Source organism: Sus scrofa, chromosome 1 (genome assembly GCF_000003025.6).
Source record: "Sus scrofa isolate TJ Tabasco breed Duroc chromosome 1, Sscrofa11.1, whole genome shotgun sequence".
Taxonomy (NCBI): domain Eukaryota; kingdom Metazoa; phylum Chordata; class Mammalia; order Artiodactyla; family Suidae; genus Sus; species Sus scrofa.
Window position 1 is genome coordinate 148,096,243 of NC_010443.5, and position 14,965 is coordinate 148,111,207.

At 48.4% G+C, this 14,965-nt stretch overlaps 1 protein-coding gene across 1 annotated transcript in view; it reads left to right on the forward strand.

Annotated features, from left to right (window-relative positions):
- The window catches only part of ZNF516 (zinc finger protein 516), a 113,129-nt gene extending 108,583 nt beyond the window's left edge, over nucleotides 1–4,546 (forward strand). Inside the window, 1 exon segment of the mRNA XM_021099077.1 lies at nucleotides 455–4,546. Within this exon segment, the coding sequence (XP_020954736.1) occupies nucleotides 455–514 (60 nt within the window). The 3' untranslated portion in view covers nucleotides 515–4,546.

Sequence of the window (14,965 nt, forward strand, 5' to 3'; positions counted from 1 at the left end):
GCTGTGGGTGTGGCCCTAGAAAAGGCAAAAAGACAAAAAAAAAAAAAAAAAAATCCCCAAAAAAACATTTCCTAGGAGTTCCTACTGTGGCACAATAAGTTAAAAATCTGACCTCAGCTGTTTGGGTTGCTGTGGAGGCTTGGATTTGATCCAAGGTGCACTGGGTTAAGGATCCAGCATTGCCGAAGCTGTGTGTAGGTTGCAGCTGCAGCTTGGATTTGATTCCTGGCCTGGAGAACTTCCAGATGCTGCAGGTGCAGCCATTGAAAAAGAAAAAAAAATCTTTCCATGTGCAGTGAGTTACAGTGAAGTCAGGGTCTCTGTCAGCCTGACGCGGCAGCTCTATGAAGGTCATTAGGTTTGTGTTTGGGGTGTTGCTAAGAAAATTAATAGGAAAACTGCACTTAGAAACTGAAAGGCAGAAATGAGCTTTTCTGTTGTCTCTTTTTCCCAGGGGAGAGACCATCCTAACGCAGATACTGTCCAGACAGTGCCTCTCAGAAAGGGAACCTAGAGACACGCTTCCAACAACCGGTGCCCGGTGACGGCCCCCCCACCGTGGGTGTCCCCACAGTCTCCCTGCCGTGACCCTGCCCGCCCCGCGGAAGAACTCCTGGCGGACACCCTGAATCCTAGAGCCTCGGGGCGAGGGCAGAAGCTGAAGAGAGAGCCTCTCCTTGTCATGCGTTTAAAAATCAAGCAGATGCTCTGCTCGAATTACATGCAGGTCCTCCTCGTGCGCACGTGTGCTCACCCAGCACAGTCCGTATTTTCCTACAGTCAGCGGTCGTGTCGGCAGGCGCAGGAGGAGCTCACGCATCTGTCTTGTTCAAGACGAGTTTGAGACACTGGAAAAAGATCCTCGTGTGCGTGGGACACAACGAAGCTGCCAGGCACTGTCACAGAAGCTGCAATGCTCAGAGGACTTGGGGGGACGTCAGAGCAAAGGGGGGCGAGGTTTGCAGCATGAGTGTGACGGCCCCTCCTTGTCTCAGTGGGTATTTAAATAGTGAATAAGAGAGGGAGGATGGGTGTGCGGGTGGTGTGGAAACAGGCTCCATGGAGGCGGGCGGTGACCGGACCCTCCCTGGCAGGGGGGCCCATGTGCTGAGCCCCGCTCCGTTGTGCTCAGTGAACCCGGCAGAGGTCACACGTCCACAGCAAGGCTTGTGTCCTGCTTCGGAAAAGAGAGCTAGTTGAACACTAAGAAAAGCAGGCTTCTTTGTTTATTCTCAGGACCTTTTGGTAACAGGGCTGCACTCTGCAAACTGCTCACCACGGAAGACTGCCCGTCTTAACAAATTATCTAGCCACTGAACCCCTGATTGGGACCCTTGTAGTCACAGCAGGAGAATCCCTGAGCAGATTGGGGGCTCAGGTCACCAGGGTCTGAGTGCTCTGGGATTCCTCGTGCTCCCCTTCCCTGCCTCCCTGTCCATCCGTCCCAGCAAGTAGGTGTCTTTTCTTCTTGGGCCTGGGGGCCTCCGCTGGACGAGTCCCCTCGTTCCCAGGGTGTGGAGGCCCCCAGGCCTGTGGTTGGGGCGGCTTGATATACCTCTTCCTCAGATGCAAGTTTTAGTGGTGGGGTTAAGGCCCGTCACAAGGGACCTTAAACCTTGCAGTGTACGCAAAGTTGTATTCCACAGATATAAATATTTTCTTTTCCTTTTACCGTGACACTATGTGTGATGGTAATATTTCTGAAAGTTTCAGATTTTTGCACATAATGATTTTATGCATTATCAAAAGTTACTGCTGCCTTGAATGAAAATGTTCTGTGAAATTTTTTGCAAAAGCTTTACTAGGTTTTTTTTTAATTGTGACATTTTGTAAAGGCAGGAAATGGATTAAAATAAGCATGCTAAATATATTTTTCAAAAAAGCAATAATTTTACATGTATAGAAATTATCCTAACCTTTAATACTGGTGAGAGCGACAGTTTACTTAATACAGTAATGGATTAGTGCAGTTTTTGTAGAAAATGGGCTTCTGATACAAAGACTTGTTTAAACACACACACACACACACACACACACCCACCCACCCCTGAAGTGTGGTTTTCCTGTTCTAATGATTTGTTGAGTTTTATTATTATTATTATTATTGTTGTTGTTGTTGTTGTTCTTAGTTACTGTTTGGTTTCTGGATTCTACTTGTTACTGAATTTAAATTACTTGACGGTTCAGGTTACCTTGCAACATTTGCAAACAATGCAATGTAACTGGCTAGCTTCTATATATATATATTATATACATGTATACACACACACATGTAGACACAGAGATATGTGCGTGTGTGTGTATATATATAATTTTTTTACTTATTTTTTCCTGCTTCTCTTTTGCCGGATATGTTCCAGAACGATCTGTCCTGTTGGTGTGTTCCGAGGGTCTGTGCAGATGCTCCTCAGCCACTGTCCTTGACTGTTCTGTAAAGTTACTTTGAGCAAAGTTGCAGACACATTCCCCTGCTCACCTTCGAAATCAAAATGCCACTCTGTTGACTTCCGTTTGATCCTGTCTCTGGCCTCCCCACAGTGGTCATTTCTGCATTTTCTTGGCTGAAAGTGAAGGGTGACAGTTCAGGAGCGCACAGGGGCTAGAGCTGCGGGCTGTCTGTTTCTCTGCATTTTAGTTATTAAAAGGAACTCTGGACCCACAGTGACACAGATGAGTCATGTACCTTCTTGCTGTTTCAGAAGCAGCCTGTGGAGTCACAGTGTCACCCCGGGGGCTCCTTTGCAGGGGCCTGGGGGAGAGAGGGGGCACATCCCCAGGGAAAACCGTGTGCTGCCAGGAGCACAGATGGAAGGTTTTCACTTAATTCAGCAGGCGGGGAAGGGACCCCAGAGAATGCCACCCTCTGAGAGAAGCCCTTTGCGGGAGACTGTGGCCCCTCCCTCTTTCACTGCCCATCAGTATTTTATTGGTTTGTTAATGCATTTATGTCAGTTCAACCATAGTATTTAATATGATTTGTGTTTTCTTATTTATTTAGCTGATATGTCTTGATTCGCTTTTTTTTCGAATGATAATTTCCGCATGGTCTCTCCTGTAAGTCACCTTCTGACTGTTACAGACTTTCTACCTCTACCAATCTGCTGTTTCCTTGTTTCTTAACAGGATTTCACAGTGTTGGCGTCCAGTGTAACTTAGACAATAAAGGGTTTGGTTGTCTACACTGCAGCTTCTCCTGGTTGTCTACACTGCAGCTTCTCTGTGTGGCGCCCTACCCCCACCTACGCCCTCCCTTCCCTGCTCACACCTCTTATTCATTGTCGCGCTCAAATAATACAGATAATGAGCTTATAGAAATCTTTCAGGTTATTCACTCATATTCCTTAATTTGAAGAATGAACATTGAAATGCTCTAAAAAAAAATCAGCTGTTTAGCATCTAAACCCGGTCATTGTCCACTGCTCTGTCACTTCTCTTACCTGGTTCCTGCAAGGGCTTAGGGTGATCTCAGAGGCTACCTTTCACCTGGGTGATTTACAACACAATACTGATTTGCAAGCCAAACCGGATTTTTGCCTTTTTAGGAAAAGTATTCAGTGCTTTAAGAGATTCCCCCCTAAGATTTCCTTATTTATTTTTAAACCAAGAGAGACACTAGTTTCTTGAAACCCAGGTGCTCCAGCAAAGGGCCCCGGGAATTACACAGGCCACTTTGGTGAAGTTAGGGAGCACTGATTTTGCCCAGTACGTCAAGAGCCATCCTCAAATTTGGCCATTCTGTCCCAGGCCATACAGTGTTGCACAAACATGACGTAAAGGCACATACACACGCAGGGTCCTCACTCCGCAAGTCCCTGGGACCCCGAGCTGAGGGGGTTGGATGCAGCAGGTTGCAGGCATTGCCTCTTGCTGCCTCCCCAGGGAGCTGGCTCAGGTAGCTGCACCATTCCACCGGGAGTTAGCGAGTGGCTCAGGGGATGTGTCTTCTGTTCTCGAAAGGTCTGGGCTTGAAAGGACACTGCACCTCCTGGGGTTTCTTGTCCAGATGCTCTGTACCAATGTTCCATCTTTAAAACAGACATGGCCCCGCCCTAGAGGTTTGCACGAGGCACAAAAGAGGACTGCGTTCGCCTGCCTTGACTTTCCCACTTTCAGCATGTCTCCGTGTCTGAAGGAGCGGCGATTGTTTCACTGCTTGTAACTTGGCTGGGTTCTAAGAACGTTTTACATGCTGAGCAAAAAAGAAAGAAAACACAAGTCACAGACCAGGACATCCAGTGACGTTCCGGTGCTCGGTAGCGTGTCTCTGTGAAGTGACCGAGGGGAAATGTTCATTCTTCAACTTTGCTAATTATGCTTTGAGGCAGTAAAATGCAAAAGACCATAGAATTTGTATTTCTTTTTAAAAATACAATTTATAACATTATATTTTGTACTCTTTATATTAGAATTTGTAACTAGATTGATGTATTTAACTCTATTTCTGAAAAAATAATTCAATGTTTCAGTTGTGTGATAAAAATATTTAGATAAAACATATTCATTCTATTGGAATTTGAAATCAATAAAAACATCTTGGAGTTCTTGAGATTTGTAAGCCCTTTTTCCCCTATTGCACGAGGTGACTTAAATCCTCTCTCAGCCCGTCTGGATCTATGGTTTGAAAGTTTTTGTTGGCTGAACACAAAACCAAAGGGTTAGTGCTCTTTGTTTAGATAAGAAGAAGAGTTTTTGGACGCTTTAAAAGGTAGTTCATCTAAAAAGATGCCAAGATGGTCAGAGTATTTTTTTTTTCTTCAGATCTTTTGTGGACTCCAGGATATACATACTCTTTTGTTTTGTTTTGTTTGGCCAAGACCACGGCATCTGGAAGTTTCTGGGCCCAGGATTGAACCTGAGCCGCAGCAGTGACTTGAGCTGCTGCAGTGACAATGTCAGATGCTTAACCCGCTGAGCCACACAGAGACTTTTCCACACTTTTTTTAAGGTGACTCTATTTCTCATTTCCCCCCTTAGCACCTCTGACTCCCCAACGCCAAACACACCTGTGCTTAGACTTGCAGTGTAAGTCACACAGAATGTCCAGAATGGATGTAAAAGGAATCCCAAATCAGATTAAATCATTGCCTCAAAACTTTGTGGACACAGAAGGGCCACTGCTGTGGTTTGCTGTGATTTCCTGCTAGAAGGTAGAAACAAGACTTGAGCCCCTCAGATGCATTCACAAAATTTTAATTTAAAAAAGACAGCATGTACTTGAAAGAGTAAAGATCAACTGGCAGGAAAAGGAAGAGATGAGGTAAGTACCGAATAGCCTTTCAAATCATGTCGGGAGAGAAAATAGAGGCTGGACAGTGTGGTGAGTGTCCAGGCCTGCAGGCACTGATGGCCTTCATCCCTTTCACGGCCCGGAACTCTGATGAAAATGTTGATTTGGAGGAGTTTCCAGAATGCCTTTAAGGTTTTGTGGACGGGAGAGCTGGACCTCTCACTGCGGGGGGTTGGGGAGGTGGAGGCTTAATATAAAGAACCCTCTCTTCCCGGTTGGTTCTCATGAGAGGGTGATGGATCTAAATGGGGAAGGGCCAATCCCAGCCTCCTCAATGCTGGTCACCTTCTCGGTGTGACACCAAAAGTAGACCCAGATCTCTGTCACCTGGTGTGGGGGCATTCCCTTGAGGGAACACAAGTGTGTGATGTTCAAACCCTAGACAGACACTGTCCCTGGTCCTGGGGTGGCCTCCAGGTGACCGTGTTCCTTCCTCTAGGAATGAAGCTGTCCTGTCTCTCTGTCCATCCACTGGTCACCGAAGAGGGTCATCGATGACCTGCCATGTGTAAATATCCTCCTTGGTGATGGGAATTCGATTTGCTGTGTCTGCTTTGCCACGTGCCCTGCTGGAATGGGTGTGGCTGCACTGCACACACTCCACTTAGGGCGCCCTCCCCTCTGGTCTTTCTGTTTGAAAATAGCAGCGGTGTCTTCCTACTTTCTGCTTCTCATGATCTCAATCCTGCCTTTCTAAGAGCTGAAGCGTTCTTCAGGAGGTTAGCAAACTTACTGAAAAGAAACACGAAATGCCCTGGTCCTTGCCTGTGTGACAAGTTCTTGGAATGTCTGTCTTCCTTTCTGCCAACTGATGCCCTGGCTGGATTCAAGATTGGGGAGATGCTGCAGGAATCCAGTAGCACTTGACGCAGCCCTCTGGTCAGTTTCCTTAATGGGAGGAGGAAAGATACAGTGACGTGGAGACTGCAGGCACACTGTTTGCTTTCTTTTTCTTTCTTTTCTTTCCTTCCTTCCTTCCCTCCCTCCCTCTCTTTAACTACAGAGGACATTATGGTGAGTCCCATATCCAAGCCCTCCCTCCCTTAATGGGACACTAGATCTGCTAAGAATGGGGCGTCAGAGTAAACCCTTAGCTTGGCTGCCAACAGTTCCAACCTTGTAAGGGCGAGAGGAAGCTCGCCTTTTTTTGCCACGAGATTTGTCAATGGAAGAGCAGTATTCAGGTCACAAGAAACCTCACTCCCACTTGCCTTTGTGCTTCACCAGCCTCCTCATGTCAAGCTCCGTTCAGTTCTGACAGTTTTCATTTAAAGCATGGTGACTCAGTCCGGAACATTTCCAGGACGGGGGAACAGACAGCCAAAGGTGTTACATAAGACAGGTGAGCACTTGCCAGGTACTTGGGGGTCTGCGCTGAGAAACAGCAAGTCAAAACTTCTGGATGTTGTGCATTGCGGAGCTGGGACTTGGGGACAGAGGGTACAGGCAGCTTTTGTTTACATACAGGATGAGCTGAGGATCAGGCTGTTAAACAGTAGGGCGATCTGCGCCTTGACCTGACAGATGTCCTGACCCTGGATAGGTCATGCACAAGCTGGATGTGCATGTTTGAAGGAGTCAGTATCAGAGTCCTGGCACAAAGTGGTCACTTAGTGCCACCAAACATGCAGGTCCCTTCTGATCCAAAGATTTCAGGCTTCTCTAAAATGGTAGAAAGTGTGCAGAAAGTTCTTTTATTTTTTCCCCCCTAGAGCTGCACCCTCTGCATATGGAAGTTCCCAGGGGTCAAATCGGAGCTGCAACTGCCGGCCTACACCACAGCCACAGCAACGCAGGATCCAAGCTGCAGATCTGTGACCTATACCACAGCTTTCAGCAACACTGGATCCTTAACTCACTGAGCAAGGTCAGGGATTGAGCCCGTATCCTCATGGATACTAGTCAGATTCTTAACCTGCTGAGCCACAATGGGACCTCTCAGAAAGTTCTTGATGTTAGAAATTCATTCAAAAAATTCCAGTGCCTGCTGTGGTTAAGGACAGCCCCAGGTGCTGGGATAGCGCTGCGCTCTCGGCGCTTGTGGTGGAGGCAGACGGAGTTCTAAGTTGGAAGGATCCGGGCTCTGTGGGTGTAGATGGAAGAGGGATGGGTTCCATCTGGGGAGAGAGGTCAAGGCACTCGTAACATCAACCAAATGCCATGTGTCACCAGGATCGGGTGGCACCCTGTGGAAATTCTGGAAAACAATTTAATTGTATAAAATAATCAGCATAATACTTATAATTAAAACAAACTTTGCATCTGATATCAAGCCTTAGTGACTGGGATAATCTGTAAGAAGATCTGGATAAGAGAGAGAAAAGTGACATGTGGGTTTCAGCGAGAAAGAGCCTAAGGAAATATATTCTGAGAAATGCCCCGCAGTACATTTGGAACATATTTTGAATTGTCAAAGCTGACAGAGGAAAGGGACCGAGATCATTGTCAATTATTCCTTGATGACATTAACTCAAAGTGAGGCTTCTGGCAGAGATCCACACCATGTATCAGTGGGAAAGATGCTGTGACAAAACCAACATCAACACAGGCACCTGCCACTGTGGAGGCTCTGTGCACCTGTCCTGAGTCACCGTGTGTGCCTGCCATCGTCAAGGTTCAAGAACTATAGACAGTGGGAGGTTGACAATCCAGGGGTCAAAGGACAGCTTGAACAGGAAATAGAAAATGTAAGAACTTTTAGTTTGGAAAGACGAAGGCCAGGAAGGTCATGGGTCAGACAGTTCTGCACAGTGAATTGTCTTTGTCAAAGATCCAAGTGGTACACCTTTTAGTCTTGAGGGGAATTCAGGACATGAGCAACAACAAGCTAATGTTTAAAAGGACTGCTCTATACCAGGAGCCAAGGCAGAAGTTTTATCACACTCAACCTTGACAACCTTCTTTTCAAAGCAGGCATTATTAGCTCCATTTTACAGGTGAAAAAATAGATCGTCAGAGAAGGTGATAAGAGCCTACAGCCAGAGTGACATAGCCAGCAACTAGCAGCCACACCACTGGAGTCCAGGGGTATGGGGCTCACAAGCAGCCTGCTCCGTTCTGCCGTGATGCAGCTCAGTAAGAGTGATGAGTGTCACGTGACACGGACCACTTTCCGAAGCACTGAGCCATCCATCATCCAGTGGGTCACCACAGCTATCCACAGGTATGGGCAGTGGACACCGTGGCCTGTGGTCAAGGGATGGATACAGGACTGCCACTGGATCAGAATGAGATGTTTTGGATTTCAGAGCTCATGTTTCAGAGGGATGGAAGTTTCTCTTGGTTGACCTTAAGTAAGCTGAGAACAAACATACATAGGGATAAAAACACTGACTGTGATTCTTGAAGACCTGAGTCTGCGTCCCAGGTGTGTCAGATACAGAGCACATGCATCCATTGGCCTGTCTTGCCCAGATCCAGACTTTTCCTCTCTTGGTTCTTTCCTTCACGCTCCAGAATCCACCTCCCCCAAACCACCACCAAGGAAAACCCCTCCTCCCTTCTTCCAATCCCTCCCCATCTTTTATGACCTGTCTTGGCTTTTAAAGTCAGTCTTCCTTAAAAAGTAGCCCACTGTCACTTTACTTCTTGTTCTAATTTTGAAGCCTACAGCCTACTTCATGGAAACATCTTGTGTCATGGTTATCAAGGACCTTACGGTTGTATATTGTGATTCTTTTTTCCCTTTTATGCTACATTTTTTTTCTAACTTTTTTAAATGGAGAATTACACATGCTCACTCATATCCATCATCCAGACCCAACAGTGACAGCGTTTTGCCAAGTTTTGTAGCAATCTAAGGAATTCTCAGACATCATGACATTTTAACTGTAAATACTTTAGTATGCATCCCTGAGCATGTATTATTTTCAAAACCATGATAACAGGAATGTTGCATTCTTTATCTCCTGTGATCAATCCTTCAGTGGGATTTCTCCTCAAATCTTGTGACTTCCTTGGTTTTCCATCACCTGGTCTCTTGATTTTGGTCTCCAGTTTCATTCTCAGGAGCGAGGTGGTGTTTTCTGGGCACTCTGCTCGGGATGGGTGGTGGAATGGGGCAGGGGGCGCAGGGGGCCTGAGGATGACTTCCAGGGGCTTGGCTGGTGCCCTCGGGAGGTTTTGGTGCCTGCCCAGAATGGAAGTTGGGCCAAGATGCCCCGCAGGCCCCACGCTACCACACCTGGGAGCTATCAGGCTGAGTTCAGAGTGTGGACTCAGGAGCTAGGGGCCGCTGCTTCCCACCCCCCGTGGCTTCTGGCTCATATCCAATGAAGAAAACTGGCTCCTGTCCCCAGTTGTCTGTGTACCTTGAGGTCAAGCAATGTCTGGGATTTATTAAAACACTGGCTGGTGGAACATCACGGAAAGTGGTCCTGGAGACTGTGAGGCTGTGTTGGGCCATCAACACATCCCCCCATCTTCCCAGCTTTCTTGAAGCCTTGGAAAGGATCCGCATAACAGGGGAGCTGGCTACCGTGTTAAAGACTCCTTGTATCCAGCATCGCCACCTTCTAGTTCTCACCACCTTGGAGAAACAAAACAGGTGACTATTCAAGGAAATAGCTCAAAAGTTCAAAGCTATCACGACTATACGTTAAGGTTTTGGTTAAGAATCTGCCTTCGTTCAGTTCATTTTAAAATCAGACTGTTAGAAAATTTGAAGGCTGTAAATCCCTCAGAGCCCCTGTTGTCCAAAATTCTGGTTCACACAAAAGGGGGCCAAGGCCCAGAGGGGTCACCATTTTGCACACTCACAGGAGCTCAGGGAGCGTCTGCAGCCTGCTGTGCTTTTTCACTCTTGAGTTGAGAGTGTGTGTCACTTGGGTTTTGCGCTTGAGCATGTCTGGCCTTCTGAATCCTCTGTCATCTTTTCCTCCTTCTCCCCTCTTCTCAGTTCACTTTAAAGTTGGTTCCCCAGTTGTCTGTAGGTTCCCCAAGGAAACACAGAATGTGAGGTTCCTGTATTCTTCAGTCCAAGCTGCATATGGATCTGACCCCTGCCAAATTGAGGGCAAAGCAGGTTGTCCCACCAGAGTCCCAAAGGTAACCAGAAATATCCCCGCCGCCCTTTCCCAGGACAGCAGAAGCTGAACATGCACTTTAACTGGGGCTCCTTTTCCTTTGCTGAGGTTTCAACGTTTTACCCACCCTTCCCCCCAATAACGTGCAAGACTTGGCTCTACAGCGGGATTCTCAGGGTTTCCACTACTGAAGGAAAGAGGGAGATGAGGGGAACCCTGCCCCCCGGGGGAGGGGGGAGCCATACGCCCTCCTCCCCTCAGCAGCCTGACTGCTTCACCAAAGCTTGTCATCCCGAAGTTGCCTGCTCCCACCACTAGATGGCAGGTGGGGGTCACACTTGAATGTAAAGTATCCCTCTCTAGCGCACTCACTTCATCATTTTTGTCAGCCAACACGTATTGAGCACCTACTGCATGCCGGACAGCGTCCTTCCTGCCAGGCAAGGGGGCTACCAAGGTGAAGGCGCTGGGCTGCGGCCACACAGTCCTCAGCAAGGGATGGCATTCCTTCCTCTGTCCCATGAGCACCTGCTAGGGGTCCCGCCGAAGTCCAGGCACCAGGGATGCAGGGCTTTTACGTTCTCCTGGGGGTACACTCAGTGGTCAAAAGGACAAATACACATCTCGGAAGAAGATGAGTGCAGTAAACGGAGGAGGGCCGAGAGTCTTGAAGAAGAGGACTTTAGATGGCTGGCAGGGCCTCTGGTGATGTGCTCCCTGGGCCAGAGGGAGGAACATCACACCCAGGCTGAGGCCAAGAAGGACAAAGGGCTGGAAGTGAAACCAGCCTGGGCTGCTCACAGCCAAGGAGGCCAGTGGCGCAGCCCAGGCGTGCAGAAACAGGGCTCGATGGAGGGGGATGGGGGAGGGCTCAGGCCAGCCAGGGGCGGAAACTGAGGAGCCAGGCAGGGCGAAGCCTGCGGGATCCTTGCAGGTAGACAGTACCTGAAAGGCAGGTGTATAGAAAACATGACCCCATTCATGTTTGTCAGAGGCCACTCAGTTTGCTGTTGACAGAATGGATTATTGTGCCCGTGGGAAGCATTTTGGTCCTGGAAACAAAAGATCTCATCCTCGGACCTTGGGAGCAGATGGGACAAGGACTAGGGCCCCAGGTCCTGAGCATGGAGGAATGACAGACAGGGTTCAGGATGGACACACCTCAGGGTCCCGGACTTCCCGCCTCTGGGCACTGACCAGGATCGTGCCAGGCCTGAGGGTCCTGTGGTCCAGGGCATGTGGATGGTACTGCTTACTAAAACAGGGGGCTGGGACCTTGATCCCTGGAGAATCAGGCACCAGTGGAGGGCAGCTGTCCAGGTAGATTGCGTCAGGCACAGTAGAAAGGGGGATGGAAAATGAGAGCTGCCAGCATTTACAAGGCATCTCTGGTCATGATTCCTGGAGGACCCTGGAAAAGGCCACAGTTCAACCATCCTCCCGAGATGAGTGGAAAGAGGTGGGAAGCCCCACAGAGAGAAGGTCAGGACAGGTACCTGAGCAGGAGGGGCAGGAGCTGGGGACGTGCCAGGCGAGACTGAGGCTGGCACGGGGGCAGGTTGTGTGAGGGCTTTGGAAGCCACGTTCTCCTAGGGCAAAGGGTGCAGAAAGGTGTCACATCAAAGGACACAGACATTTTTATTGAAGGAATAAAACTGTCCTTATTCATTTACAAACAGGATACAGACTAGATTTGTCAGCTCAGGCTGCCCTCCGAGAATCCGCAGACTGGGTGGCTTAAACAACAGAAATACATTATCTCACAGCTGGAGGTCCAAGATCAGGGCAGTTGTAGCCCCACTTTCTCAGGAGGCTTCTCTCCATCTCCTGCTGGGTCCTCAAGTGGCAGAAAGCCAGAGGTCTTGGTGTCTCCTTTTCTTTTCAGAAGGGCACAGTCCTTTGGCCCAGGACTCATCCTGCAACTCATGGACCCTTCATCATGCCCCTGAAGCCCCATCTCCAGACACAGCCACAGTGGGGGTTAGAGGCAACCTCTGGATGCTGTGGGCACACAATCGGGTGCATAACAATGAGCATCTCCTGAGAGGTAGCCAGGGAAGGAGGGGCAGAGGTTGGAGGAGAAGGGATGGTCATGGACGTGACCCAGGGGACAAGTCGGGGTACGGAGGCAGCCACCCTCACCCCACCTGAGGTCTGCTCTCCGAGGCCCCACTCTGCCCAGAGTTGGACCTTGGCAAGGCTGTTGAGCTTTGAAAGTGGCCAGCCTTTGTGTGTGGGGAGGGTGGGGCGTCCGTGCAGGGTAGAGACAGAGTTGAGAGTGCAGGGAGCCCCTTCTCCAGCCCAGATGGAGTGGAATGTCTGCCACTCAAATGCCTTTGCCCCCCAGTGGAGCCGTACAAGTCTGGCCCTTGGCCGGACATCTGTTGAGTTTGTAATTAACCAAATTAAGGAAATTCTTCTGACGTGTTTGCCTGGAGAACTAGAGTTTAAACTCGAACCTCTAATAAAAAACATTTAGAAGCCACATAAATCGGTCGCATGATTATTAAATGCCTTCTTGAAAGTTATTGGAGATTTGCTCTCCCTTCCTCTTCCTTCCTTCTTTCGTTCGTTCGTTCGTTCGTTCGTTCCTTCCTTCCTTTTTTTTTTTTTTTTCTTTTCAGCCACCCCGCAGCATATGGAGTTCCCAGGCTGGGAGATTCGCCCTCCCTTCCCTTTCCTTCCTTCCTTCCTTCCTTTTTTTTTTTTTCTTTTCAGTCACCCCACAGCATATGGAGTTCCCAGGCTGGGGATCCTAGCAACAGCTTCCACCTATGCCACAGCTGCGGCAATGCTAGATCCCTAACCCACTGTGCCAGGCTGGGGATCGAACCTGCGACCCAGCACTGCAGAGACACTGCTGATCTCGTTGTGCCGCAGCGGGAGCTCCAGAGATTCTCTATTTCTTTTATCATAGTACCACTTCAGGAAACCGTGGGGAAGCATCTGTTATAATGTAAGACTGCAGAGAGAAAAAGAATGAGCTTACTGCAGGAAGTGTTGTGATGCGTTTGTAATGTCACTGGGATATTTTCTCATTAATACAATTTGCAAGGCAAATAGATTAGTGACAATATAAAATGTCTGGCATCAATAAAGTGGTTGATTATTGTCAGATATGAATTCTAGATTATGTAACCATGAGCCGATATGGAGTAAAGCACTTCTCGAGAGCAGGGCCATGTTTATATGACCAGCACCTTGCTGAAGCAAGGGAGAAAAAAGGGCGGGGTTATAAAGAATTTGCTTTCAAGATATATATGTGACATTCCTTTAAGTGTCCTGTGCTGGATCAGTTCCATCTGAAGACACAGAAAGAAGTTGGAGATGAGGACACTCTGGGTGACCTTCGAGAGACTGGGCAAATTGAGGAAGTGCCAAGAAATAGACAAATGTTGCTCTAGTTTTTAAAAATAATAAGATAGTAGATTCAGCCTGGTTTGCTTGAGCAGCCTCCTGGAAGACGTCATTAAGGAGATGGTCTGAGAGTGCCTAGGAGAGGCAGCAATTCACCAGGAACAGTGTCAGTGTCCCTCCCATCCACCGCCTGCCCCCCCCCCAATGCCACCCACCCGGGCTGAGGTATCACAGCATTCTGGAAATGGCTATTAAGTAAATAAAAGTTATTGAAGCAATAATTGTGAGTTGAACTGCATCCCCTCCCTTGAAAACTTTAAAAAATTAGTAAATGAACAAATTGAAAGAGAAATGATATATCCAGACCAGCTGGTCTTGCAGAAAAGTGAAAAATATGACCGGACATAAGTGCAAATGAAAAGCCCTCTCCATGAGTTAGTGACTTGTTCCCTCAAGAGATATTGAATGAATGCCCATTCAAACACATTTATAATGACAAACTGATGTTTTAAAAATGAGGGCCCAGGAGTTCCTGCTGTGGGGCAATGGGATTGATGGTGTCTCTGGAGCACTGAGATGCAGGTTCAATTCCCGGCCCAGCACAGCTGATTAAGGATCTGGCATTGCTGCAGCTGTAGCTTGGATCTGATCCCTGGCCCCGGGAACTCCATATGCTTCAGGGCTGCCAAAGGAGAAAAAAAGAAATAATAATAATAAATAGCACTTAAAAAAATAATTAGGGCCCTGATTTGGATTTGGAGGAAAGGGGTCAGGAAAGTCTTTCCTGAAGGAATGTGGAGCTGAGCCCAGAAGAATGAACAGGCCCCTCTCAGGGTCGCCAGGGGAGGTCAGCGGAGGGATTTAAAGGGTGGAAGGCACTTCCCAGGGAAACCGAAGGCATAGGTGTGGGAGAGTCAGAAGCAGCCTGCGAGGCAGGGCCTGGGCCTAAGTCAGTGTCAGGGCTTCTGTCCTAATTTAAGTGAAAACGCAAGACACTGAGAGTTTTTTTGAAGCAGATCATGACGTGGTCTGAACTGTGTTCTGAAAGCTCATCACGCTGTGGGATGAGGAGTGGATGGAAAGGGGAGGATGTATGAGTATGAGGGAGGGAGTAAGGCGGAGGCCTTGGCCTTGGAGGGTGGTGGGGAGGAAGGTGAGGCTGAAGGGGCAGGTTTTGCAGTGGTGTGGATGGGAGGGGACTGGCGGAGGGAGGGTGAGTCTGCTCCTGGTTTCCAGGAGGAGAAGCCGGGGCCTTTTTCCAAGGAGGATTCAGTGAAGGAGGAGCAGATACCTGGGG